At 36.1% G+C, this 27,895-nt stretch overlaps 1 protein-coding gene and 1 pseudogene across 1 annotated transcript; one reads left to right on the top strand and one right to left on the bottom strand.

Annotated features, from left to right (window-relative positions):
* Positions 1-406: 406 nt before the first annotated feature.
* On the bottom strand, positions 407-5,876 carry LOC114724743 (IRK-interacting protein-like; annotated as a pseudogene).
* On the top strand, positions 5,536-26,787 carry LOC114724771 (MAP3K epsilon protein kinase 1-like; the record flags this gene model as incomplete). The annotated part of the gene is given in 19 exon segments (XM_028911221.1): positions 5,536-5,934; positions 7,356-7,490; positions 9,144-9,164; positions 9,813-9,886; positions 9,984-10,074; positions 10,163-10,246; positions 11,117-11,218; positions 16,829-16,960; positions 17,445-17,516; positions 19,821-19,924; positions 22,635-22,722; positions 22,803-23,195; positions 24,667-24,766; positions 24,769-24,917; positions 24,920-25,003; positions 25,096-25,140; positions 26,422-26,601; positions 26,705-26,759; positions 26,762-26,787. Coding segments are annotated over 19 exon segments (1,995 nt in total), but the record flags the coding sequence as incomplete, so codon positions are not given.
* Between the last annotated feature and the right edge of the window lie 1,108 nt (positions 26,788-27,895).

The raw sequence follows: 27,895 nt of genomic DNA, 5'->3' as shown, positions 1-27,895 counted from the left end.
ACATAATATTAAATATATTTATAGAAAAAATGATTTTTTTTGGCTAACAGAAAAATAATAAATTTTTTTTAAGATTTTAAACATGAAATCCCATAACATTTTTTCACAACTAATTTTTGTAATAACAAAGTACCTCCGATGTTTAATATAATTAATTAATTAATTGTCACCACATATATATATATATATATTCATAAAACATAATAGTAACAATATTTTTGGAGAAGATGAATTATTAAAATAAGTAATAATTGGCATGAGAATATAAGATTTAATGTTAATAAAAGGAATATAAATAAAGAAGTGTCATAATAATTAAGATGATGTATCGATACAGAGTATTTGTAATAGGTTTTTTTTAACTACATATTACAATCTATGATAAAAGAAAATAAATAAAACATGACTACTCTTTTTTTTTTTTAATGTCACTCATTTTTCTATCGCAGAATCTACTAAACTCTTCACTGAAATGCCTCGTTCCTTTGTTCAATACTTCCTCCTAGGTTAATCCATGAAGCATGTTATAAGATGTGAAGTTCGCCTCGCATCGTTCCATTGGGTTCAGTATGCGATTTGACGAGTTCTTTTGGAACCCCACAGATTCAAAGTCCTCAAATAAAGTTTTTTTCAAGAGTGCTTCTAGGTAGAAAAGCAAGCTTCTGGGGTTCTTGGCGGATGAGATTTTTATATCATAAGGTTGAAGAAGAACGGAGACTCTCTCGTGAACTTTAGCTCCCATGTGCCGGAGCTGCAGAGTGAGAGAACGGCTGAGAAGCCGGACTGAAGACCGAGATTCAGAGACAGAGCACAAGAAACGTTCGACGACGGTGTTTTGGTGGCTGATTTGACGAGAGTTTTGAGGATTCTCCATTCTGTAAGGCGACAAGTTGCTGCATTCTTCAAGTCCAGATTTCAAATTCAGGCAATACAGCTCTAGTTTGTTGAGTTTCTTCTCTAATTCAAGCACGGAGTGTTTGAGCGTCGAAGCTTCTAGAAGAGCCTCGTCCCTCTTTCAAGTTGCCTGAATCAGTTTGTGAGATAGCTCCGCCACCGCAATTTTCCACTGCTCTTCTCTCGTCATCGCCGTCGTCGTCGATGGAGCCCCGGTGGGCTTGGGACTCTTCCGCGTCAACATGAAGAGAATGGACTTGAAAATCCCATTCGGACTTGCCAACAACGACAAGTGCTTGTTTGGTCCGTTGTTATCGAAAGGAATGACGGAGTTTTTCTCCCGCCCGTGCGCCCGGCACTTGTTGCACAAAACGGAGCCATCTTCTCCGTCAACGGAACCTTCAGACTCAGACCGTTTCCGGTGATTGGATTTCCCACTACTCTTTTCTTATAGCATCCGTAAAACGGGTTTATTATCTCTCCCTCTCTCCCTCTCTTTTCTCTTCTTTTCTTATAGCGGAAGAGTGATCGCGACGCGAGCAGAGCACAGCGAAGAGAATCGTGAGCACAGCAGAGCGAAGAGAATGTGCGAGCAGAGTAGTGAAATGCCGTTGCCTTCAATTATTGGGTGTCGACCAGCTGCAGATTACAAGGGTCTTTTTGGGTCAAATGCCGTTGCCTTCATATATTCAGCCAGAAGCGAGAATTTCTTGCTTCTGATGAAACCATGGTTTCACCGGTGGAAACCATGGTTTCAAGCAGGACCACGGTTTATGCAAAATGCCTGTATGTTTGGATGACATTTTGTGCAAACCATGGTTTGGCCTTCCAAACCATGGTTTCCAGTGTCGTCCAAACAGGGCCTTAGTGCAAGACTCGTATTGCGGCAGATGCTTGTCAAAAAGCATTTGTGACTAATTGAGGTTGTGTTTGAATTAGCGGTGGGAGAAGTTACTTTTTTTCAATTTGATTTTTATAAAAGTTAGATAGGTAAAAATCAGGTAGTGTAATGTGATTTATATTTGAATTGATTTTTATAAAAAAAAATCAGTTTAAGAAGTTGAAACTTGTCTGGATGATTAATTAAAAAATAAGTTTAGATATAAAATGACTGAAAAAGACATAAATTTTATTAAATAGAATATATTTATATTATATGTTTATAATGTAATAATTGTCAAAAAAATTAAAATAGTTATTTTTTAAGAATAATAAATTTATTTTAAAAAAAAAACCAATTAGCTGGATTAAAAAAAAAAAAGAACTCACATCATGCATTGTCTCTCCTCCCTCACTCATGGGCCCCACGAAGTGTGTAGTGGAGAAGCTTCTTTTGACCAGCAGTGAAGAAGTTGAAGGCAGGAGCTTTTGAAAAAAAATCTGTTTCTGGTATAAGTCTATCTCTCTTCATGGTGAATCCAAACATCTCTTTTAAATAAAAAGTTACTTTTTAAAGTTTTTTCCAGTAAAAAAGTCAGTCTGGGATCCTTCCCCGTGATCCCAAACACACTCTGAGTAGTAGATTTGTATTTATTATTGAAAATTTTAGGTCTTTATTGGATATCTTTTGTGCATCCATCTAGTTCATCAACTTTCCTTGAAATGGTGCAAATAAAAATGTCTCTCTTCACAACCAAAAAAAAAAAAACTCTCTTTTATTAATTTAAAAAAACAACTTAAAGAATCAATTTCTAAATAGGACCAAAGGCCTGGATAAAAAAATTTTTGTACTAAAAAAAGTAAATTATGTAATAATGAGGGAAAAAAAAATATTTACCTAGAATACATGATCATTTCTTGAACTGATCCCAGAAATTTTTTTTATTCTTGATCAAGAATAACACTTACTCCAAAATCCACGTTTGGATAAATAAGATTCACATCATCATTTTCAATATTAATACTACTTATTGATTAATTTGAAGAGGTTACAAAAATTACTCAGTTACTTTAAAATATTTATATTTATCATTTTTTCAAATTAATGTCTTGTATCAATAATTAGTCAAAATGCGATTATTTAACGTTCATTATTCTGCTAATTTATATTGTACATCTCTTCTACGTATACTCAAACCCCTGACGCTGGACTATTATACAATCTTGTGTTAAAATTAAGTTGTTGATAGTTAAGAAACAAAGCGATAATTCTTAATCTATTCTTTTAGTTTGGTTAGTCAAATGTATATTTATTAATAATCCAAAAAGATTTTCTGATAATTTCACTTTGTTTGTATTTTTATAAAAACATTTTCTAAATATTTATCCAAAAAGACTTGGGGTAAATATAGTTATAACTATTTTGGTTAAAAAAAAAAAGTTATAACTAACAGTAATCATTTACATAACCATATATAATTAGTACCTCTGATCCTTAATATAAAAGTTTGTTTGACTTTTATTTTGATTATAAATATAAAACCCCAATCCACTTTGCATCTTAAATTTATTCATTTTTTTCAAGATAATCTTGGTAATAACTGTAATTCTAACCAATACACTTGATTAGTAATAATATTTTAGGAAAGATAACACGTATTTATTATAAATAACTGACCCAATTGATTTTTTAATTTACTTATATTAGTCAACTAGCTCTTATATTAAAGATCGGAGCTAGTATAACTTTAAGAGTTGAAAATTTTCTGCGGCCAATGCATTAAAAATTGCATAAGAACTAGTTTAAATTGAGATTAGTGGTAGGGCTTCCATTCCTTAGAGCCGAATTGATAATTTGCAAACTTGACTTTTATCTTTTCCATACTGAAATTAATGTCCAAATCGACATGGTGAAGATATAAATTTGTAAAAATTTTCATCTAATAGCTTTTCTGGGTATAAATTTGTCCTAAAAGATTAAAATTATAATAATATTCTCTTTTACATGTTATTTTAAATTTTTAAGGCAAATTTATATTAAAAAAAACTTTCGAGTGCCTAACATTCGAGGATAAATTTACATTTTAACCCAAATCAATAAATATAATATAATTTATATTTAAATGTATTTTTATAAAAATAAAAAGCTAGCTTGACATAAATTTGTTTGATGGTATGTTGAAAGGTCAATTTCACAATGTTAAAAATAAAAAAAAAACAATGTACACAATGTATAATAATTAGAATTTTACAAAAATATTCCAGCTTGATTTATGATTGATTCATTGGTTTATTTGGATTAACCATGATTTTAAAAGTAATTTTATAAGAAAGAAGTTTTATATCAGCTTAATATTATATTCAGTCATAAATATAAGAGCTAATTGACTAATTTGAATAGATTAATAACATAAGTTAAGTTAGTTATTTGTACTCCCTCCGTTCCTTATTATAAGAGACGAATAACCGAATTACGTTGATCAAAAAAGCAGTTAAAATTAGTTAAGAACAATCAATGTGTAAAAAATATAATCTTTTTTCCAAAAATACCCTCATTAATAAGGAGAGAGAGCATGAGAGAGAACAATTAAATTATTGAAAGAAAGAGAAGTGGGAGGGAGAGAGAGTGTGAATTGGAGACAATAAATATGGGTAAAATAGGAAATCAACACAAAAAAGTAGAGACAACTTTTAAATGTCTCTTATATATAGGAACATGCCATAAGCATCAAATGTTTCTTATAATAAGGAACGAAGGAGTAATAAATAAGTATTATTTTTTTTAAAATTTTCTTGCTAATCAAGTATATTGGTTATAATTACCATTATTAGAAGGACATTTGAAAAAAAATATAAATATGAGAGATAAAGTAAATTGGGATTTTATATTTAAGATTAAAATAAAATTCAAACGAGATCTTATATGAAATATCAGATGTGGTATTTTTTTAAAAGTGTTTATGGGAAAATAGAACACCATATTTTCTACAATATACATTACCGAGAATAGCGCTATTTAATTTATTAAAAATACTTGAAAAACAGCTTACCACTTTTTAAGGAGGATAGTTTTGAGAATATGTTATTATTTTTTAAAAAATAGTTATTAATTAATTAATTTTTCACTTTAATCCCTTAATTAAAAATTAAAAAAGATTATATAAAATTTTGTCCTTAAACACTTTTTGAATTATTTATTTAAGGTGATTAATTTGGTGAGCAAGTCACTGGAATTAAAGGGGTGTCTCAAAAACGATACAAGTGCTTTAAAAAGACACTTTCTTTTGTAAATTGAGGCAAGTTTTTAAAATTATTTATTTACTTCATATACTGTAAAATTATTTTTAAAATCATGGTTTAGTTTTATCCAAATACTCTCATGTCAAAGTTGACTAAATGATACCATAATTGAAAAGTTTGACGATTAAACATTGTATTTTTAAATTAAATGCCACATACCACAATTGAAAAATGTCAAACGACTAACATTGTACCATAATTGAAAAGTTAAATGTTACCACATTACCCACCGAAAAAGGGCTCAGTTGCCATTGAAATCGATGATCGTACGCCAACAAATTTATATGAATGCTTTTGAGTACTTGTCCTATATTTTTACACCCGCCATCTTGCCTAATTACTATGATTATCCCGGGAACGTATAAAAAACGAGAAGGAATTACGGAGGAAGGATAAAAAGAAAAGAGAAATGGTGCCACAAGTTTCGCGAGTAGGAGAATGTTGCAGTGTAATAGAATTGATGGATATTTGGAACTTGGAAGTATGATCTCGCGGTCGCGCCTATTATTAACAGCTGTATATAGCTCATGGCACAGGAAGAACATTCGATTTTGACCATTTTGGCACGAAAGTATCCTCATGCGCTGCTGAGTTGGGGCGCTCTTTGGGGCCTCATTATCATTTCTTTTTCTTTTTCAAAATTCCTTCTCCAAAGCTCCCACCTCATTCCTACCAATCGGAGCCTCCATCTCTGGCTCCCTGCTCCCGCTTTCTCTCCCCGCCGGAATCTTGCTCTCTTGCTCTCTCCTCCTCCCATGCACTACTCTTAGGGTTTCGCGGAGCTGCTCCACTTTCCCAGTCATGTCACGTCAGACTCCCACCTCCGCCTTTCTTAAATCCAAGACCCTCGACAACAAATATGTAAGCGCGACCACTGTGCCTCTAACATCTCTGTTTATTTGATTCTTTTGTGCCTTTTATTCTCCATATCTGCTTTTGGATTTCACCGATCTGAATTGATTTAGCCTCTGTTTTCATCTTAATTAAATGTGGCGTTAGAAAGCACTGTAAAAGTTTCAGCTGTGTATCTTCCTGTCGTTCAATAAACTTCGAGGCCTGAAGAATATTGTTTAATGAGTATTTTAAGCTGCATTCTGATTTTCATTCTGCTTCAGTCTAGCGGCTGTCTCGCGTAATCTTTGTTTTTGCTTCTGCACTCTAGTTCTAGTGTCATTCTAGTGAAAATCTCACTCCCCCCGTGTCCGCGCTCTCTCTTCTCCCCACTTTTTGTATCTATTATATGCATTTATATCTCTTTCGTGGGAAATTGGCAAGCAAAACCAAGAGTGAATTTAGTGAATCGATCATGCAACAACTTTTGAGGGGACATTGCTTCTTTATCCGAGTCCAGAATGCAGAATGGTCTTGGATTCACGTGCTGTTTGGTAGTACTGGTTTGGAACTCTGACTACTATCATGCAACAATAAAAATCTGACAGTGGAATCATGGCAGAATTAGCATGTGGCGGTATTGTGGAAAGCTGGTGGGTAATTGGCCGGTAGTGATTGGAAATGGAGTTGATGGTAGGAGATGGGTAGGAAGAGGTGGCTCGAAGTTTTTATGAACTTGGTGGTTAGAATATTGATAGTGTGATTAATTGCTCTAGGCGAATAATGAGGTGGCATCAGCTGCTGTGATAATTTTCGTGGCACTAGGTTGTGCGATTTGATTGGCAATGCGGATAGTTGTGTCAGTACTCAAAGGTGAAAGAGGCTATTGCCTGTTTCGACGGTGGCAGTTCAGAGATGCTTTCTTCAGGGAACAGGCTATTGGATACTTTCAGTTCTTGTGATCAGTGCTGAGCTTTCTTGTGTTGGCAAATATTGTTTAAATTTTAGTCTCAGTCATGCTAGTAGTATGGCATTGTGCAATGTGGTTAGAAGGATCATGTGCTGTAAATTTTTACCTTCATCTTGAATCAAGCGATGGACTTACTTTTAGTTTGTTTCAATTATATGGTCGACTGCAAAGTTATTTGATAATATATATATTTTTTCTGATACCAATACAATCTAAGGAAGTTTGGGACATTGGTTCTTCAGTCTGAAAATTGATGGTTGACATTGCATATCCGTTTTCAATTGCCTATTTCAAAAAGAGGAAGTTTCATTTCGACCTATAATTTATATGGGTAAATATCTATGTCTTTTGTATCAATTGACTGGTTCTTTCTACTGTGCCTCTTGTGTCAGTTTAGTCTGCTGCAATCAACGCTTGGCTTGTTGTAGTTCTTCAATTTTCTTTTAAATGATCTTTGATTTGCATGTGAAAATTGGAGCAGATGCTTGGAGATGAGATAGGAAAAGGAGCATACGGTCGAGTTTACAAAGGTTTGGACCTAGAAAATGGAGACTTTGTTGCAATTAAGCAAGTTTCTTTGGAGAATATTGCTCAGGAGGATCTCAACATCATCATGGTAAAAAAAGTGACTTTTGAACGTTTCAATTGTTTTTCTCTCCTTTCTCCCATTGTGGTATGTGTGTATTGGAGCTAATAACAAAAATAAAATAAAAAAAGAACTGTCCGGTAGCATCTTTGGGAGAAGGCAGTAGCTCCTTTCTAGATGAAAATGAGAGGGTCAGTAGGAGTGAGGGATATAGGGGCAGGGAGCTGAGACTTTATTTTTGTTGCTGTTTGTGCTTGTGCTTTTTTGATGATTTTGTCTTGCCGTTCTGGTTAAACCTGCATTACTTTGTTGTCTGTGTATGTGTCGAATTGTGGAAAACTTGAAGGCTCTGAAAATTTTTTGAGTCTGTCAAAGCGAGATTTGGGATGAGAGGCCCCTGATATGAGCAGAAGTGACTGTGACCATTATAAAACTGTAAATAATGAACATAAATTATGCAGAATAAGTTTGGCCAAAAAAAATTATGCAGAATAAGAAAAAACCTTGGCAGTGAATTGAGAGCCTGAGAAACTCAAAAGCAACACCTAAACATGCACATTTGCACTAGAGTTGCATCTTCATTTGCACCTTGCTTTAAGATTCTGATTGGAATTTTTGACTAATTTCTGGAGTTGTAGTTAACCTTTATTTAATTCTTCACTTCTTGAAGAGTTGTAGTTTGTTCAATTACCACTTAGACACTTTGTGGTGTTTTCCAACTTTTAACAGAAGTAGTTACAAGAACGGTTAAGCCATGAATAATTACATTGTTAAATATGAATTTCGCTTATTCTTGGATGTTCAATGTTTTGCTGAAGTAATGCAATATCGAGGATTCTTGTCCTTTTTCTTTGTAATTGGTTCTGCACCAGCTGCCAAGAAAATGAAACTATTGTAGCCTCTCAAGAATATGTTTGACAAGCTGGCAAGTTCATTCGTGTTGATTATTAAGACTGAATAATTCACTTCTTTCATTTTAACTTTTTTGGCTTCAGCATTGGGTATCGAATGATTGATGCTAATTTACCATAATAACTTATAGATGCAAGCAAATTTGATTATTGGAGTTGTTGCTGACTTATCTGCCCATCTTTCTTGGCTTTTTCAAAAATAAATTTCATTTAATCCTTACTCATTAAAGTCAGACAATTTCAAGTGTTGCTTTGCCTCTGCTCCTTTCCTACTATTACTCGTTCATCATCACAAGTAAGTAGTGCTGGAGGCTGTTCAATTCTTGACAGATAATTAAGTATTTAAAAGGGTATTTCTACTACAAAGCAGGCCGGGAAGCAATTTTGTTTTCCTTCAGTATTGGGTCTCAGCTCCCAAATAATTCATGCTAATTTACTGTGCTCATATTTCTTTATTTTTTCATAATTATTGTTTGATTATTAATGTTAGAAAATCTCAAGTGTAGCTCTGTCACTTCCTACAATTACTCCTTTGTCATCAGAAGTAATACCTGTGGTGCTTGAGGTTTATGAATTCTGAGTTTTCACTGAGTTATTTCAAATATAAATCTGGCTGAAGAGCGGTTATATGAGTTCAATGCTTAGTGGTCAACATAATTTCTTTTGATTATGAATGTCATATTGTTGCTTTTATGACATACTTTGATTTTCACTGATTGACTGTTCTTTTGCCTTTGGTTACTCTATCATTGGGTGGATGCGTGATATTCAGCAAGAGATCGATTTATTAAAGGTATTTTTTCTTTTTCTGATTATTATATTTTCTCTCCATCATTATTATCCTTGTTTTTGAGGTGACGCTTTTCATTAGTTAGTAAATCTTTTATTTGCTCGCATGCATGTTTTGCTTATGAATAACAAGACTATGTGTCCTGTGTGGTTTATTGTTTATGGGATTCTTTGGTTTGTCTGTGTTGGCGGAATATTAATGTTAATATTCCTCAAATATTATTCTGGTTTTTATCCTATATTTATGGTGTATTCTGACCATATCATCCCTGATGTCTTAAAATCTCTATCAGCATTATTTGTCAAATGTATTCTTGCTGATATACAGGGACTGAATGGCAGAAACGTTGCCCATCTTCCCCTACATATTGGCTTGTTCTTTTCTAGCAACAGACACACAATCCATTCTCAAGATTGTTCAATCTGGCTGGAGGGGAATGTGTGTATCTTCAGGGACCTACCTTTGCCTCTAAATATGTCATGGGATAAAATTGTGGCAAATAGTTACAGCTAATAAAGCATTGTACTGGCTACCAAGTCTTAAATTTTTTGAATGGGAGAATTAAACTGATGTCAACCATTCCATAATTGTTGATGCGTTCTTGGTGGATAGCATCTATGGAATCTCATTTTGGAAATTATTGTTTTGCAGAATTTGAACCACAAAAACATTGTAAAATATCTTGGATCCTTGAAGACAAAGACTCACCTTCACATTATTCTTGAGTAAGTTAGCTCAACTCTATTTTCAAAGCTATCATTGTTACGTCATATGATGTTTATCTAAACCTATTAATGGATTTGATATGTTTACAACTGATAGGTATGTGGAAAATGGTTCACTAGCTAATATTATCAAGCCAAATAAATTTGGACCTTTTCCTGAATCACTGGTCGCTGTTTATATCGCTCAGGTTTGTGCAAATATTACTGATTTCTGCTATTTGTGTAGGGTTTAACAATTTAGGGAATATAGGCTGAATTAATTCTAAGATGAGACAGGTATTGGAAGGCTTGGTTTACCTACATGAACAGGGTGTCATCCATCGGGATATCAAGGGTGCAAATATATTGACAACCAAAGAGGCAAGGCCCCCTTCCCTCCTTGACTTACCCTACTTGCTTTGTTCTTCATGTTTAAAGGCTGTGCTTTTGTGATGTTTTTTGTTTCTTTGTGATTTGATCAATATGCTTTATTCCACAATACGTACAGAAGATTGATTAAACAAAAAAGGGAAAAAAAAAATCCTTCATAGTTAAATTTAATTGTTCAGTTTAAGATTTTGCTGGGCTATTGTGTTTATATTTAGTTGTTCTTGGTGACTGAATTCTAACTCTATCCTCTTTATCATGATTGCAAAAGTGCATATTGCATATTGTTGCATTTCTTTATCCTTTTTGACATTCCTTTTGCTTTTCTTGGTGATTTCTGTTTGTAGCCTTGAGACTTAAAATAAGGTTCAGTCAACTACCCAATCTTGGCTGCTGGTTCCGTTATAGACAAGCTGCCAAAATGATTCAATCTCTATGGATTAACGTAACGTTGTGCTACATGTTGTTTCTTATAGCACAATGTGAAAAATAGAAGAGAAGTTGAGGAAGTCCGTGTCCTGTATTTGAGTTGTTCTGTTATTGAATATTATGCATAACATGGTTGTTAGCTCCCTGCAATTTGTATACAAGTTTTCACTGTGTCAGTGAGCATATCATGGCTGTTAGCTATTGGCCTATAATTTCAGTACTTGATGTAAATTTGTATTTTGTCACTTTCGGTTTCCTTGTACTTCACCCTTATACTTGACACAGTTACATCGTCTACTTTTTGGCTTATCAATATAAATATCAAAGCTAAAACAAAGTCACTGCAAATTTACATAGTCCCTGCAATTTTACCTAACTGCATGCATTTCCCTGCAATTCCTACTTCTCCTAAACTCTTCAAATTTCTGCTTGTAGGGTCTAGTCAAACTTGCTGATTTTGGTGTTGCAACGAAGTTGACAGAGGCTGATGTTAATACGCATTCAGTTGTTGGAACTCCATATTGGATGGCTCCAGAGGTATTTATTGCAAGATATTCTTATAGAACTCGTATACCTTGAATAATTCCCATATGTATTGATTCGTGTACTGTACAGGTGATATATAGGACTGAGGTAAATCGTGAAGATTAAATGAGAGATTAAGGAGAGATATTAGGAATAATTCAAAATAAAAACTGATCCCCCCTAAGCCGCCTAGTATTTCGGTGATATTGAAATATTTCCTTATTGACCACACTCCCCCTCAAGTTGGATCCTAGATGTTAATCATATCCAACTTGCTTGTGAAATTTTTGAACAGATCTTCAGGAAGCCTTTTGGTGAGCATGTCTGCAAGTTGCTGCTTTGAAGTCATAGGATAAGCATACAATCCCATCTTCTACTTTTTCTCTAATGAAGTGTCGGTCAACTTTGACATGTTTGGTTCTGCTATGTTGTACTTGGTTAAGCGCCATGTTTAGAGCTGGCTTGTTGTCACAAAATAGTTTAATCAGTTCATTGATAGGAACTTGTGCCTCTTCTGCTACTCTTTTCAATTAGAGACCTTCCATTAGGCCTTGTGCCAAAGCTCTCAATTCCGATTCTGCACCACTTTTGGATACAACTTTCTGTTTTTTACTTTGCCATGTTACTAGATTGCCCCACAAGAAGGTACAATACCCAGATGTTGATCTACTGTCTTCCTGATCACCTGCCCAATTAGTATCAGTATAGATGTCCACCATTCTAGAGTCACATTTTTTGAACTAGGGTCCTCTTCCCGGTGTCCCTTTCTGATATTTTAGAATTCTATAGGTTGCATCCATATGTTTCTTTCTTGGTGAATGCATATGCTGACTTGCCACACTAACTGCGAAGGCAATGTCCGGCCTTGTATGTGATAAATATATCAATTTTCCACCTAATCTTTGGTATCTTCCAATGTCCACTGGTTCTTCATCTTTCTGCCGTTTCTTTTCTTTTTCTGCCTCTTCTTTGGAGGTTGGTTTCTTCTTGCTTTGTTTGGTACAATACTTCTAAACACTTATTGGAGTTTTACTTGGCTTGCAACCATGCATGCCAGTCTCTTTAAGCAAATTAAGGGTATATTTTCTATGAGAAACATAAATTCCCCTTTTTGATTGAGCAACCTCCATGCCTAGAAAATACTTGAGTTTTCCTAGGTCCTTGACCTCAAACTCTTGATTCAAGGCAGTCTTTATTCTATTTATCTCATTCACATCATCACCTGTAAGAACAATGTCATCCATATAAACAATAAAGATAGTTGTTAGTGCTCTATTTTTCCTAACAAACATTTTATGGTTAGACAGACTTTGCTTATAGCCCTCACTCTTTAGGACCTTGGAGAACGTATCAAACCGTGTACGAGGAGATTGCTTTAAGCCATACAAAGATCTCTTCAATTTACACAGTTTATTTTGTTTTTCTTTATCAAAACTAGGAGGAAGCGTCATGTACACTTCTTTTAATTCACCGTTTGAAAAGGCATTTTTGATGTCTAGTTGTTGTAGAGACCAGTCTAAATTGGCTGCAATAGATAGCAGAACCTTGATTGTATTTAACTTCGCTGCTAGGGCAAATGTCTCATTGTAGTCTATCCCATAGGTTTGGGTGAAACCCTTAGCGACTAGGCGTGCCTTAAACTTGTTGAGTGTACTATCAGCATTATACTTTGGAGTAAAGACCCACTTGCATCCTACTGTTTTCTTCTCTTTTGGTAGGTCAACCACTTCCCATGTTTCATTCTTTTCTAGTGCCCTCATTTCTTCCATCACGGTCTTTTTCCACTCAGGATGGTCAAGTGCTTCATACACATTGTTAGGGATTCTGATGTTATCAGGTTCAGTAACAAAAGCACGATAATCATGAGAAAGAGTTGCATATGATACATACTTTTGGATAGGATGCCTGGTGCAAGAACAACTCTTCTTTCTTAAGGCAATGGGTAGATTGTCTTCGTTTACTGCCTCTGTGGGTTTAGGATCTTTCATCTGGTCAGATTCTGGCAAGGCTTTGGGCCTGTTGAGCTCTATAGTCTCTTTATCCCGTTGTGACTAAACCTTGTGATATTCATTGTTGGTTTTCTCTCCCTTTGCCTCTGGCACTTCTGCAACGGTGGAGGGAGTAGGTTCAATTTGTGGGACAGACTCAACAGATGGAGCAGACTCAAGAAGTGGTGGTGGTATGGGTTCAGGTATGGGTTCCATAGGCTGAAATTCACTCAAACTCTCCTCTTGAATTGAAGACGTAGGAAAATAAGGATCATGTTCGGAGAAAGTGACATCGCGACTAACATATAGACGCTTGGAAACAGGATCATAACACTTATATCCCTTTTGACGAGAGGAACACCCCAAGAAAATGCACTTAACATCACGAGGATCAAATTTGGATGGAGTTTGATGAAGATGAACAAAGACAGAACAACCAAAGACACGAAGCGGAAGGTGATGATCAAGATGAGCAACAAGATGAGTTTCCCGGAGTTTGTCCGAGGGGGAGACAAGAGAGAGAACACGACTATGCATGTGATTGATAAAGTGAGTAGTGGTAAGGAGTGCGTTGCCCCAAAAATGTTTAGGCATATTACAAGTATAAAGAAGTGCTCTAGTGACCTCAAGTAGATGCCTATTCTTACACTCAACCACCCCATTTTGTTGTGGACTAGGAGGATTGAATGATGCCATTGGTTTTTAGAAAAGTGGCTAATTGGTGATTAAAATATTTGATGCCATTATCAGTGAATAAAACTTGAATGGTGGTGCTGAACTGATTTTTGACAAGGTTGAAAAATTCGATAAAGACAACGGGAACAACGGATCTTTCTTTAAGTAAGTAGATCCGAGACATGCATGTATGATCATCAATAAACATGACAAACCACTTGGCATGAGAACGATTTGAAACACGAGACGAACCCTAAACATCGCTATGAATTATAGAAAAATTATAGAAAATGGACGAGTGGTTTTGTAATGTGATGGTGGAAAAGATGTACGGTGGTGTTTGGCAAGCTCACAAGAATCACAATGCAGAACAGAATTTTTATTAATGGTAAATTGAGGAAACAAACTTTACAAATAAGAAAAACTAGGATGACCCATCCTTTTATGCCATAATAAAATATTATTATTGTCAGAGGCAGAGACAAAACCACTTATTCGAGCACACAAGGCACTCGTGGAGACGTCAAGATAATAGAGTCCATCATGTTCCCTAGCTGTGCCAATCATCCTCCCCGATGAGAGATCTTGAAAAATACAGAAGGTAGGAAAAAAATAAGAGCCACAATTTGTGTGTTTAGTCAACTTGCTAATAGAGAGAAGATTGCAAGCTTGGTGTGGGACATGTAAAACTGAGTCAAGGCGAAGAGAATCAGAAATATTAACCATTCCTTTCCCAGCAATAGTAGAACCAGTGCTAGTAGTGGTGGTGATTTTCTCATTGCCAGCATGGGGGAAGTAAGTAATAAACATACGAGCATCAGATGTCATATGATCAGTGGCACCTGTGTTAACAATCCATTTGTTGGATGGCAACACGGTATGGAGAGCAAATGGAGTATTACCTGTTGTGGCTATGGAGGCAGAGGCAGTAGGTGGTTGTTGCTGCGTTTGAAGACCTTTTAGTGCAGTGAGCAATTGATGCAGCTGTCAGAGGAGATGAGTAAGAGTCTTGAGACACGTAATAGCCATGGGGCTTACCCTTACGGGGTTTCAAATCAGCTGGTTTATTGTGGATTTCCCAACAACAGTCACGGGTGTGACCTGGCTTTTCGTAGTGATCACAAGAGACCTTAGTCTTATTAGATGATGAAGAAGTGGCACCCTTACTGACAAGAGCAGAGGACTCAGAAACAAAATGAGACGGAGTAGATAACATAACCTGACGACGGAGGCTTCCCGTCTGACCTCCAAGAACGCCCCACGAGTGGTTGGGAGTGTTGATTGACTCAGTATACGACTTCGTATCTAATCGAACTCAAGGTTGAGACTAGCAAGAAATTGGAAGACTTGTTCTTTCTCAACATTCTATCGATAACGGGTAGCATCAACAGAAGAGGACCACTCCTCTTGGGTAATCAAATCCAGTTCCTGCCACAGAGCAACGAGGTCCAACCAATGTTTAGTAAAAGAACGAGTACTTGTTTTAACTGCCAAATATGAGTTTTAATCTCATAGAGTTGAGACAAGTCTTCGCCGTTGGAATAAGAATCACGCACGACATCCTAGATGGCTTTAGCTGATGGAAGGTACATGAAGCTGCGCTTAAGTTGCAGAGACATAGCGTTGATCAGCCACGACGAAACCAATGCATTCTCGGTTAGTCACTGTTGCATAGCTGGAGATGCTGGGTTGCTGGGCTCCTTCGACTCGCCGGTAAGAAGTCCCATTTTTTCACGACCGCCAACGGCCAAACGCATGGCTTGGGCCCACTCCTGGTAGTTAGAGCCAATCAACTTCTCCGGGACGTGATGATAGGAGATCCATCGTGACTAGAGGTCGACCTGAGGGGACCTCCAGTCTGGGTTGAATTCATTGGGGAGCCACCAAGAGAGGAGTCTATTGCGACCAAGTCTCCCTTGGGGTTTGACCCCACTCGAGCTTCCTCCGATGTGGAGGACGATGAGGATGTTTTGGCCGAACAGGATGAAGGATGAGAGTCCACTGGCTCTGATACCATATAGAACTCGTAAACCTTGAATAATTCTCATATGTATTGATTTGTGTACTGTACAGGTGATATATAGGATTGAGGTAAATCATGAAGATTACATGAGAGATTAGGGAGAGATATATTAAGAATAATTCAAAATAAAAAACTGATCCCCCTTAACCCTTCTAGTATTTCGGTGATATTGAAATATTTCCTTATTGACCACAATTCTGTTCCTGAATTGCTTGTTTTGTATGCCTTGTTATTTTGATGCCTTTTAAATTATCTTTAGTGGTGTGCCAGCATTTTAAGGGTTTATCCTACACATTTATGCATTTGTTTCTTATATGCTTAACTGATCATTTTGTTCTTATACACACACGCACACGCACATGCTGCCAATGTTTTTTATTCCATCTGGTGTTATTCAAAACTTGGTTTGGGCTTGAGGAGGACCGTTAGACTGGGAATTCTTCTTTTCTGGATCCTTTTCCTCATTGTTACCGATTATCTGCTTTGCATAATGCATCTGTTTCTTACCTTTTAACCTGTCAAAGTAATGGATTAGCTTGAAATTTTCACTTCTCTAAAAACATAAATGAAATTCACTGGTTTGGTTGACCGGCTGTTTTCCTTTTCCTGTTGTCTTCTTTTGATTGAGGACTATCTCTTATTCTTTTTTTTTTGTATTATTCCCTCTTAATAGACAAAACTGGTTGTTTTTAATTGATTTTTGGGCATTGATTCAATGGATAATTACTTATCTTGACTCGTGTACTTTGTACTATCAATCTGCAATGTATATGCGCGTTGCTTTTTACACACTGTGTTTGGTCAACTGTGTTATCTATTTCAGTTTTTATCATTATTTAAAGTTGTTAATCGGTTGCTCATAGGAGCAACTCATGTTTGTGAAGCATATGGCTTGAATATGATAGCTCAATTGATGGATCTTATTTACTTTTTCAGGTTATAGAAATGTCTGGGGTTTGTGCTGCTTCTGACATTTGGAGTGTTGGCTGTACTGTTATTGAACTTCTTACATGCGTTCCTCCGTATTATGATCTACAGCCTATGCCAGCTCTCTTTCGTATTGTTCAGGTGTGCCTCCACTAACCTTGATTTCTCACGTTGATTTGATCAATAAAGTTTGACGCTTGATTGTCTAATTTGTGAACTTGATCATTTGCGGTTTTCTTGCTTTATTTATTTTTCTGAGCAAAAGTTTCCTTGTATTGTTGAAATACTCAATTTTTTAATGAAGAAATGATTGATTGATGAGATGAGATAGAAGGACTCAATGGAGGTCAAGTAATCCTCCCAAGCAATGCTAAAGTAATGAAGAAAATTGAATAAACATTAGGGGGTGTTTGGTAAAACCAAAACCATGGTTTCAGAATCACTTTTCCGCAAAATGAGGTAACCTCCTCCACATATTTACTTCGTAATCCGTAAAAGCACTTCTGAAACTATGGTTTGGTTTCTATCCAAACACCCAAAAAAAAAAATCAATAATGAATTCATGGTTCCAAATATTTTCTGTGAGGAAATCGAACTTGCTCTTACCCTTCCGCTGTTCCTCCAGGATGAGCATCCTCCAATTCCTAATAGCCTTTCTCCTGATATTACCGATTTTCTGCGTCAATGCTTTAAGAAGGTAAGTGTTTTTTATCTTAGTGGTTCGTTGGTGATTCTTAATGTGTGCGCTGTGTAATCAAGGGATTGTTGCTGGTTGCATATTACTTTTCCTGTTTTTTTGGGTCTTTGGTTTCCATATCCCATTGCCTACTCCAAAACCTTGTAGTATTTAGCTGCTATTGTTTGTTTTAGGAATTTCTTGAATATACCTTTAGCATAAAATGGGAAAATTGAGAAATTATTCAACTGTTAAAATTTGTGAATGGAGAACTAACTATACAATATGCCTGTTTCCTATTGGAAATAGGAATTGTTAGTCAAGCTACTTAGGTAGGTATAATTTGGGACACACACCCCCTCTTTTAAATCATACGTACTTGGAGTGATATAAAAAATTTCTATTGAGTGTCTATCAATAAAAATGAAGAAAACGGGTACAAAAATGCTTCCATTTCCTGCTTTTGCTTTTTCTTTAATTGCTAAATTACATTTTAATACTCTGTTTGTTCTGTTTCTGTTCAGGTATTTTGTGCTTGGAAAGTATGCATTATAGTACTTTGTGATTTAGAGCGTCAACATCTTAGCACATTATGGTTTCAACATCAGAATTAGAGGCCTTTTCTCAATGCAGTGCGATCCCTTTTGATAAAACATAGAGGGCCATCATCGTTTTTAAATCTTACCCCCTTTTATTGCCTCAATTTCAGCACTGAAATGGCTTTGGTTTCACACTTTATTTTGCATCAAAGGCTTCAAGCTATCGCTACACATATTTGATTTCATTGAATCAAACTTTACAAAGCTTTTGGAAACTAGGGATGTCCAGAAAAATTTTTGTATTATGTTTCCTGAAGATAATTTTGGCCATATTGGGCACCTTGCCGGTTACCTTACTTGCATGTGTCATGTTGTTTGAAAGGTATGTAACAAATGGAGTTTTGCATAGCTTATGCTGGCCTTGCATGAGGCCATTTTCCGGGGTGCATATGTTTGTTTCCTATTTACCAGTTGCATCCACAAACAATTGTATAAAAGCTAAAAAAAATAAAAAATTACATCAGAAAGATAAATGTATGTAGCAAATGAAAGTATAGTTGATTTCCGGTAGTTATTGTAAATTTTATTTCATTGTATTCATTTATTTATCAATATATCAATATATAAGATGGTTATAAGAACTGAACCGGACTGGCCGGTCCAGCTAAAAAATGGGCGGGAAAAAAGGAAATAGGATGATAAAATCAGTCAAGAAAAAGCAAAACTTGGGGTTACTAAATCATTTTATTTTAAAAATAAACAGTCAAAACCTATCAACAGACAGCCTCTCAGCCTACGTTATGTTTTATAAACAACAGTTTGCGCTTCTCTAAATGAATGTGGGACATAAGCTTACCCAAAAGTCTAGCCCTTTCGCACAGTTGTCTTAATGACTTCTATGGATTTCATTGGTTAAATCCAACAACAAGAACCTTCAAACTCTATTTGCAGCTTCATGCCCTCCTTGTAAATCAGTAGAAACAACATCCATGAGAAGTCGTATTTAAAGTTGAGCCTGAATGTGAAGCCGTGAATTTCCATGGACAGAGAAATTGGAAGTTGAGATATAGTACAGAGAAGTGCAATTGAACGTTGGAGTTGGGCTATGGGCGAGAGTTGGCAGGATGAAGGTTTAAGAAGAAATGGTAGCCGGTAGGAGGTGTGCTGAACTAGAGGTTGACATGCATGGAATTGTAGGTTCCTTCGCTTTGTAGTGAGTTGCAGGTGGAATTGGAAAGCATAGGCTTTGATAGAAGAGAACTTGAAGCTGTTTTATAAATTTATGAAAACCCATTACATTGAAGAGTTGTTGTGGTGGAAGATATATCGCATGGGAGATCATAATGATATAACATATCTCTACTGGCTTAAAACTCCAGCTCAATTAAAAATTAGAGGTTAAGCTTAAGGGAATTGGATTTATTTGAAATTCAATTTAAGATGAGATGTTTTCTTCTCTTTTTTAGATAATATATTTAGTATATTAATATGAATTTCCATCGGTATTACTATGCATATATATAATTAAAAATATTTAATCTAATTATGATCAGTTTGACCACCATTTGACTATAGTTCAATTAGTGAATTTTTGAATTGTTGCCTACTGGTTCAATGATAAATTCGACATTCATAACACTGATATGTAAAATTTACAGGAAGCCACTCTACTCCTAAGTTATGAATAATGCAACTTATTTCTTAGACTCCATTCAAAGCCAGGGGGGCTTACATCTGGTTGGTAACTAAATCTCGAATTCACATAAGGCTCTGTTGCTTATCTCAGGATGCTAGACAAAGGCCTGATGCTAAGGCTCTGTTATCGCACCCATGGATACAAAATTGTAGGCGGGCGCTGCAGTCATCTCTTCGACACAGTGGAACGTTAAGGTAGATAGTTTGAGACCTTATCATGCTGTTACTCTGGGATTTCTTTTGGTGCAAGCTACATAATCTTTCTCCAATGTTTTGATCCGTAAAATCACTTTGCTAGTTTTATCTGTGTTTTGAAAGTAACTTACGGCTGACATTTTTGTTGTATCGGAATTTGAAGTCTGTCTGGAGCAATGCCTATGCATGGATTCTTGTGTAGACTTCCATGGTTTAAGGCGTCTGACTTTCAGCTTAATGAATCAGTTTTAACAAATTGATTATTTTCTCGCTGGATAAGCTTTTTCTATTTTCCTGTTTTAATTTTCATTTTTCATTGCTGAAAATGGTACCTTTCTTAGTTGTGTATTTCTACTTGGAGATTTGGAGTACACAGTAGCCTGCAGGTTGAGATCTGTGTCAATTTTATTTTTTTTGGAATTAGAAGGGCAAAATCTTCCATTTGCAATAGGTTAGGCTTGATGCCTTTGGCAAATTTGGAACAATCGTACCTACAATTTAGAGGGAGACCAAGAAGGACACTTAAAGAAGTCATTAACCAAGATCTTTTTTATTAATGACTTACCAGAGGAATTGATTTCTTATAGAACATAATGGTGTTGTGCGATCCATATAACTTACTCTACTTTGCGGGATAAGACTTCTTGTTGTTGTTGGTAGCCATGATTTCAGGCTAATTGATTCCTTCGTAGTTTATCCAAAGGTTTTACTTGCGTGTGCCATTTAGTTTTATACCAGCTCATTACGTGGCATTTTTTTACTGTGATTTTGAAGGAAAACATAAGTGGATGCAGTTAATGCTTTGATACACCTAAGTAGTCAATGCAAAAGGGAAAAGCGATCACAACAAGAAGCCAAAAGGGATAAGCATGATTATATCTATTGAGAAAACAATTAGAAAGGCTTTGCTATGGCCTAAACATCTCTAATGATTGGGAGTCTTCTTGCAAATTATATAATTAATGCCAATAACAATATGTAATATAAATTTTATTGGGAGCTATATCAATCATCAATCACAAACATCGTTGCTCATCTTTGACTTCATGTATGAGGGGCCACTGTAGTTGTCTAAATAATACCAGCTAGTAGCAATTATATGTAACAAAATGGAAGCCAACACATGTTTGTGATGACTTTTCTTAGAATATTCTGGGCATGCTTCTTATCATCAGATTTTCATTGAAGCTGCGAAGTTGAATCCCAATCCTCGGTTGGTTCCGTGCGAAAGTTCTCTAAGGCAGAAAAAATGAGTTTATGGTGCGAAGAAAAGGTATGGAGCATTGTGGTGGCAGGGTGGACTTCGAACTTAGATGTTCAGAAATTGAAGGATAATCTTTAGAAGCCCTTTGCAATCAAACCTTGGTTGAAATCAGAGTCATCAGAAAAGAATCTGTACTGTTGCATGCACAGAGAATAGCTTAATTGTGAATCAACGTCAATAACTAAGTGATAAGTGCAAAAGATTGAATAGTATTTCAAGAAAAGTCACATTGAACTGTTGAAGAAGTATAAAGAAGTACGATATACCTGGTTTCAAGACCAAACCAAATTCAATCTGGAATGCAAATATGCAATAATTCTTAGATCAAATTTCACTATATGTAGGAAACTGGTGGAGACCAACAAGCGGGATCTGCAGTCCCATATAAAGAATGTGGGTTGCTTTATGAAGTAGTTAATCCCCCCCCCCCCCCCCAAAAAAAAAAAAATCTTAATTTCTGGGGAGGTTCCTCACCCCACTAAGCTACCCTTCTATTGGTATCGAAGCTGGTGGTTGTTGACTCTAGGAAAGGCTACTTGTAAAAGTTTTTGATCTTGAGGAACTCAAGTGAAGTGGCAGAAAGTGCAACTGTATGTTGCTCTCTGAGGACGTTCACTTTTGATGGAGACCAAGCTAGTTTAAGATTCCTAGTCTAACACTGAGTAGTGTGTGTTTTCTATAGGATGCTTTGGTGGTTGATTCTTTGCCTTATTGGCTAGCTTTTATTTTTTATTTATTTGTTTTTGGGGGGTTTGTGGTTCCCATCCCAGTTGGAGGCCGTCCAAAAGCAATTATGGTACCCCTATGGATCTAGCATAATAGTTATGAAGAAGAAAACTGGCATTTACAATATGTAACGACAGGTTACCCCAGAAGTTTGAGCTGCAAGTCAGACTCAAAATTTCATTCATTGTATTGATGTTCTTTTCTGTTCATCATTTTTGACCAAATTTTGCTGTTCATCATTGCCTCTTCACTTTTCATAGAGTATATAATGCTCTTTTTTATACTACTTTCTTTTTTCCCCCCTTTCAATGCAATGCTGATTTTAAATGCGAAGATTCTTGAATGTTCCTTTCTATTGCGTTGGATCATTTTATTCTGATTTTGAGCCTAGCCGTAGTATTCTTGCTTTGTAATGATCACGTTACATCAATGGTTAGCTACTAATAAATTTTTGAAACTTTCTTGATCTTCATTCTTATAGATGAATGCGGGTACGGTGGATCGTGTTCTATTTGTTTCAGCTCTGTTGAAATATGTAATATTTCTGAATAGAACTTTTTCTAGAACCAGGAGTTTTCTTAGTTTACGTGTTAATGTCAGTGCATATGACTATGCACTTGTTTGTCTTTGAATAATAACAAAATGTTTTTCACTTCCAGTTCATATAATTGTTGTAGTTTTGTGAGTTGTGCAAAAAAGTTAGTAAGTTACCTCATGCAGAAATATAGAGGAAGATGATTCCACAGATGTAGCAGCTTCTGGTGATGATCAGAAGAGTGCTGGTGAAGGCTCATCTGTGGAGAAAGTGGTTAGTGTCTTTACTTCAGTGATTGAAGCAGTCTGGTTATATTTGCCTATGTTACTGGTTTCAATTTTGTTGTTTTTTAGAACCCACTGAAAGAGCTGTCAATTGAGGTTGTTGGTGGCAGCAAACGTCATGAGGACTTAGGTTCAGATTCTGATTTTCTGAATGAGAAAATAGAGAAGCAGGATGATGTGTTTTCAGATCAAGTTCTCACTTTAGCTATTCATGAGAAGCTGTCTCTACAAACTGGATCTAGTAAGCCCTGTTCTAATGGAGAAGTTGCTATCACAGAGATGAGTACAGATCATGACATTCCCAATACAAAAGACCATAATGAAGTCATGATGCATGGAGAAGTTGGATCTCCAGAATCACGAGGGATTGATAGAAAGCCTGGGGGAAAGGGTAGTTCTGTCACCAGTGGCAGTATATCATTCTGTTTTGGACCAAGAAGTCAGGACAATGGTTCCCTAAAGGTAAAGAGGGTTAACTGAAGTAGCTACTTGATTTTAAATGTTGCCAGGAGTCAGCTATAAAGCTTAATCATCTCTGGTACTTTAAGAATTAATTGAATATCATTTCTAATTCTCTAGTATTATGTTGCCTTGTTTACTGCTGTTATTTCTTCATGTTTGCCCTTTTAAAGATGTGTATGCTATGTGCTCATCAAGTCAGAGAAGAAATTTGTAATTGTTCTGTATTAAAATGTCGCTAATGAGCTTATACCAGAGATGGCAGCAGCCTCAGTGATGGCAACGGTTCAATTCTTACCCTGTCTCTTTTCCAGCCTCCTACTGTCAGTCTGATGCCTCCTTTGTAACAAAAAAAAAAAAAAATGTTGCATTGCCATTTGTTTTTTTCCCCCTTTCGTTCAAATGTTTTTCGTTTTGATTCAATAATAGGGTGCTCTGAGTTAGAAAATCTGCAAGTTCTTCTGACGCACCTTTTATTTTTCACTTTGAGGTGAAGTTTGCATTCCTCAGGGTCAGTGTTGTCAGAAGCAGCTGATGCAGCTGCATTTGAGGTGGTGTGGGTTGCATGAATCATGAAAATCTAGGAGATCAAATTGGATTCTCACTTTCATTTTTCTGGTTAACTGATACTCGAATATGTGCAAATGTCTAGCAAGAAGGGAAGTAAACGCTAGTACCATATAATTGCATAATACAAGGGATTCAAAAAGAAAGAAAGGAACAGATATGATTCCTATATTACTAGATCAAGAAGCATGTTGGGTGGCAAAAGCAGAACTTTGGTTATTTCCTGATGTGATTCCTTTGGCTCTTGAATTATCACTTTTTTTTTATTTTTATTTAAAATCTCCTCTCTCCAAACAGTGTCAAATGGTTTATTGATATCTGGAGTCTGGACAAGTTTTGGTCTACAACCCTCACTTCATCAAGGTTCTTGCTGAAGCCTAAGAGAAAGTGGAAAGCTCTCCCTTTTTCTATTAATTTTTTATACATAAAATCTTCTCCCTGAGCAACCAAATTCATTTCATAGAATTGGTCTTGCTGAAATTCGGTGAGTCTTTTATAATTGCCAGTGACCAATAGTGTCCCTTGCTTTGTGCTTTTCGATTGCTGAACAAATCTTAAAACCGGTGTTCTCCCATGTCTATGTGCAGTTCTTTTACTGCATTTCATATTTCTTTGGCACTTTTGGGGGGTAGATAGGTGCTAAAAAGAAGTGGTTCCATGGAATTGACAAACCAAGCCTCAGCCATTGTAGTCTATTTATGGTAAAAGACGTGTTGGTCGGTATGAATTATTATAGCCATAACTTTGTCGGTCTATCATAGTCCCTAGATTGGAGCTCAAGTCCACTGAAGAGCTTACAAGATTCAATATGCCTTGATTATTTGCTATAATTCTGCAAGAAAATGTATTTTGTTTTTGGTTTTCTGTGAATGATAGAGTCTTGGACTTGTCTGATTTCTGTTTGAAGGCTATGAAGATGCTTCCCTCTTTGGAAGGGAATGAGCTGAGCAGATTTAGCGATCCTCCTGGAGATGCCTCTTTGGATGATTTATTTCATCCATTAGATAAACCCCTAGAGACTCTGCAGCTGAGGCTTCCACATCTACATCCACATCACACAGGACAAATGATAATGCATCTATGAATAATGGTGGGAAAAGTGATTTGGCGAAAGAGTTGAGGGAAACTATTGCTAGGAAGCCGTGGGAGAAGGAGAATGAAATGGGAAGAATACTAGTGGTGGGAATCTTTTAGCCTTAATGATGGGAGTCATAAAAGATGATGTAATTGATATAGATGGTCTGGTATGATATTCAGTTTAGACTATCAAGTTCTTTCTTTATAATTCATTTTTTCATTCCTTTGACCCTTGCACTTGCTATATTCTTTCAATCAGGTTTTTGATGAAAAATTGCCTGGAGAAAACCTTTTCCCTTTTCAGGTACTGAGCAATGTTATATTTTGAGCTATCTTTTTGTGATAATATGATGTCGATATTTCTTCTTACAATGGTATACCTTTTCAGCATGAAATACTCTGTTATGCCTAGTCTGTGGCTGCCAGTATGTTCTCTTCGGTTAAATTTTGGTTTTGGATGTTCTTGAATGTTTTGACAAGATTTATTTTCCTGCTAGTAATGTTAGAGATATTAGTAATATTATTTTCGGACCTTCTTTCTCACAAGATTTTGAGATGAATGTTCCTTAACATGATACTAAATCCTTTATGATGGACCAGCAGAAGATGTCCTACTTGTCCAAAAATTATGTTAAACTTCCACACAATGTGTGGCAGACTTGTGCTTCATCCGTGCTTCATGCCCATTGGGTTTTCACTTGAGGAGGTGTACTTGTTGTTGGTAAACATAATTGTTGAAATGAGGATATGTAGGAAAAATCTTTGCTTCAAAATTGGTGACATGGCACTTGTTCATGACCGTAGTGGTTTACTCAAGCACCGTGAGAGTAGTTAAAAAGAAAAAAGAAAAGATAGGAAGTAATTGAAACTGATACATGAGAAAGTAGGAAAAGCACTTACGTCAAGCCTCCTTATTGCATGTTATTCCTTTGCTCAACTAACAACTACGTATCACTCAACTTGTTAACTGCTTATGTTAGAACTACTCCCTCATATAATTTGTAAAGATCACATTGTTGATTTTCGTTTAAGATAAACTGACTTTATCTTGGGCAGAGTCTTAACAAATTTATCCAACTGATTGTTTTGAACTTTTTTGATAATCTCTTATCACTATTGGAGGTCTTGAACTTAAACATATTGGACCAGCTGTCATGTTTGGCGATGCTAAATCTTTCTTCCTTATCTGTCATGCTTTGTGTATGTTTGGTAAATGAATACAAAGCAGAGGATAATATGCAATATCATAAGGACAACGATCATCAGCAAATTTTAATGATGGGAGAACTCCTTGAGTTCATCATCTTTAACCTTTGAGTGGCATCTTATCCAACAATATTCGTAAACTTTACCTATAGGGTCCCCAATTGTGTTTAACAAAGTGTCTCATGCTTTTAGTCTTCAGTATTTAAGTTTTTTTTTTTCAAGGTAATTATCTGTCTATTTCTGTTCATTTGAGCCTACAATCTTTAACAATTGTCCTTTAACGGGTGCTTCAATATTGGCAAAATTTGAAATGGTTCCCCAGTGCTTCATAGTTTTTGACTCAGAATTTGATGTATTTACTGTAATAATTCTTTTGTAGGCTGTTGAGTTCAGCAAATTAGTTGGGTCATTGCGACCAGAGGAATCTGAAGATGTGATTGTCACTGCATGTCAGAAGCTTATCACTATCTTTCACCAACGTCCAGAGCAGAAGATTGGTTTTGTTACCCAGCATGGTTTACTTCCACTTACGGACTTGCTAGAAGTTCCTAAAACTCGTGTAAGTTTCTCATGTTACCTCATATGACTATTATTACTGTATGTATGACACTTGCGTACTTGGTGGGCGCTGCACAGACGTCTTACATGCTACATTATTGCAGGTCATATGTTCTGTACTCCAGCTTATAAATCAAATCATTAAGGATAATACTGATTTTCAAGAAATGCTTGTCTTGTTGGATTGGTAAGTGCCGCACATGTTCTTTCATCCACCTTTCTCTGTGTTTCTGTTTTATGCTCTTGCTTATTAGGCTAAAATCTTTATTAGGGTTTGTTGAATTTAATGCCTCCCCACCCCCCTTCCTCCTAGTAATGTGTTAAAATCTCGAAGAATCCTATAATTCTTCATGCTATAACTGTAGTTTGATGGATGGAAAATTGCCATTTAAGTGCTGCCCAGCAATGTGCCTGTTGGCGACCATTGAATCAAGGGAATAATTTAAACTGTAAAGCCTTAGTTTTTGTCACTAAAATGCTGATACAGAGGTAAGATGCAGTGACGCATGGATAGAAATGATAGACGGAGAGATGTGATGATGGGTCAATGATTTAATTCAATTTATCAAATGATTTCCTCCGTTTTCTGTTAAATGTGTTTCACATGTCGTCTCTTATATTAGGGGCTTTTTTTTTTTTTTGGGGTTACCTGATTCTTCATGGTATCATGGCCCACTCTAGCTTTGACTTGCGCCTACAAAAAATAAACCTCTCAGATTGGAGAGTGCAAGGATTGGTATTTCTAATCATTCAAAGCCACCATATACTAGAACATGTACCTCTTTAATGAGCTTGAACATTTCCGACTGGTTGAATCCTGAGTTTTGCTGCCATCCTGGGGCATTTTGGAAGTATCTTGGCTGGACCTGGGGCAAGATTATCTTGCCGTTATTCATTCCCAGGGCTGTTTTGGAAGTCATCTAGGCTGAGGGGGTGTTTGTTTGGCTGTTTAGCCTAGGAGGAGCATTCTGATTTTTCATCACCATAGGCATAGTTAGTTACTCATCATGCGTGTTTGTCCCTGATATTATGGGGAAGCTCTAAATAGCTGTGACTTTGTAGCTGTGATCTATTGAAGCTAGCTGCAATACATATATGGAGATTAAACAATCGGCTAGTGAGTTTTAACCCTCAGAGATAAGCAAACAAGCTTTTGAACTTACCTAACCTGACTGGAAATACACAGCTGAAAATGGATTAGATATTATTCTGTTTTTGTAATAAAGCAACATAAAATGTAAGTTACTCTTCCTTCAATAAGCGTTGTGCTGAATGCTAACAAAATGCATGCCCAA

This window comes from Neltuma alba, unplaced genomic scaffold, assembly GCF_004799145.2.
Source record: "Neltuma alba isolate B1F8T4 unplaced genomic scaffold, ASM479914v2 tig00012197_pilon, whole genome shotgun sequence".
NCBI lineage: Eukaryota > Viridiplantae > Streptophyta > Magnoliopsida > Fabales > Fabaceae > Neltuma > Neltuma alba.
The sequence above is the reverse complement of the archived record's forward strand: the minus strand, read 5'-3'. Positions and strand labels throughout refer to the sequence as shown.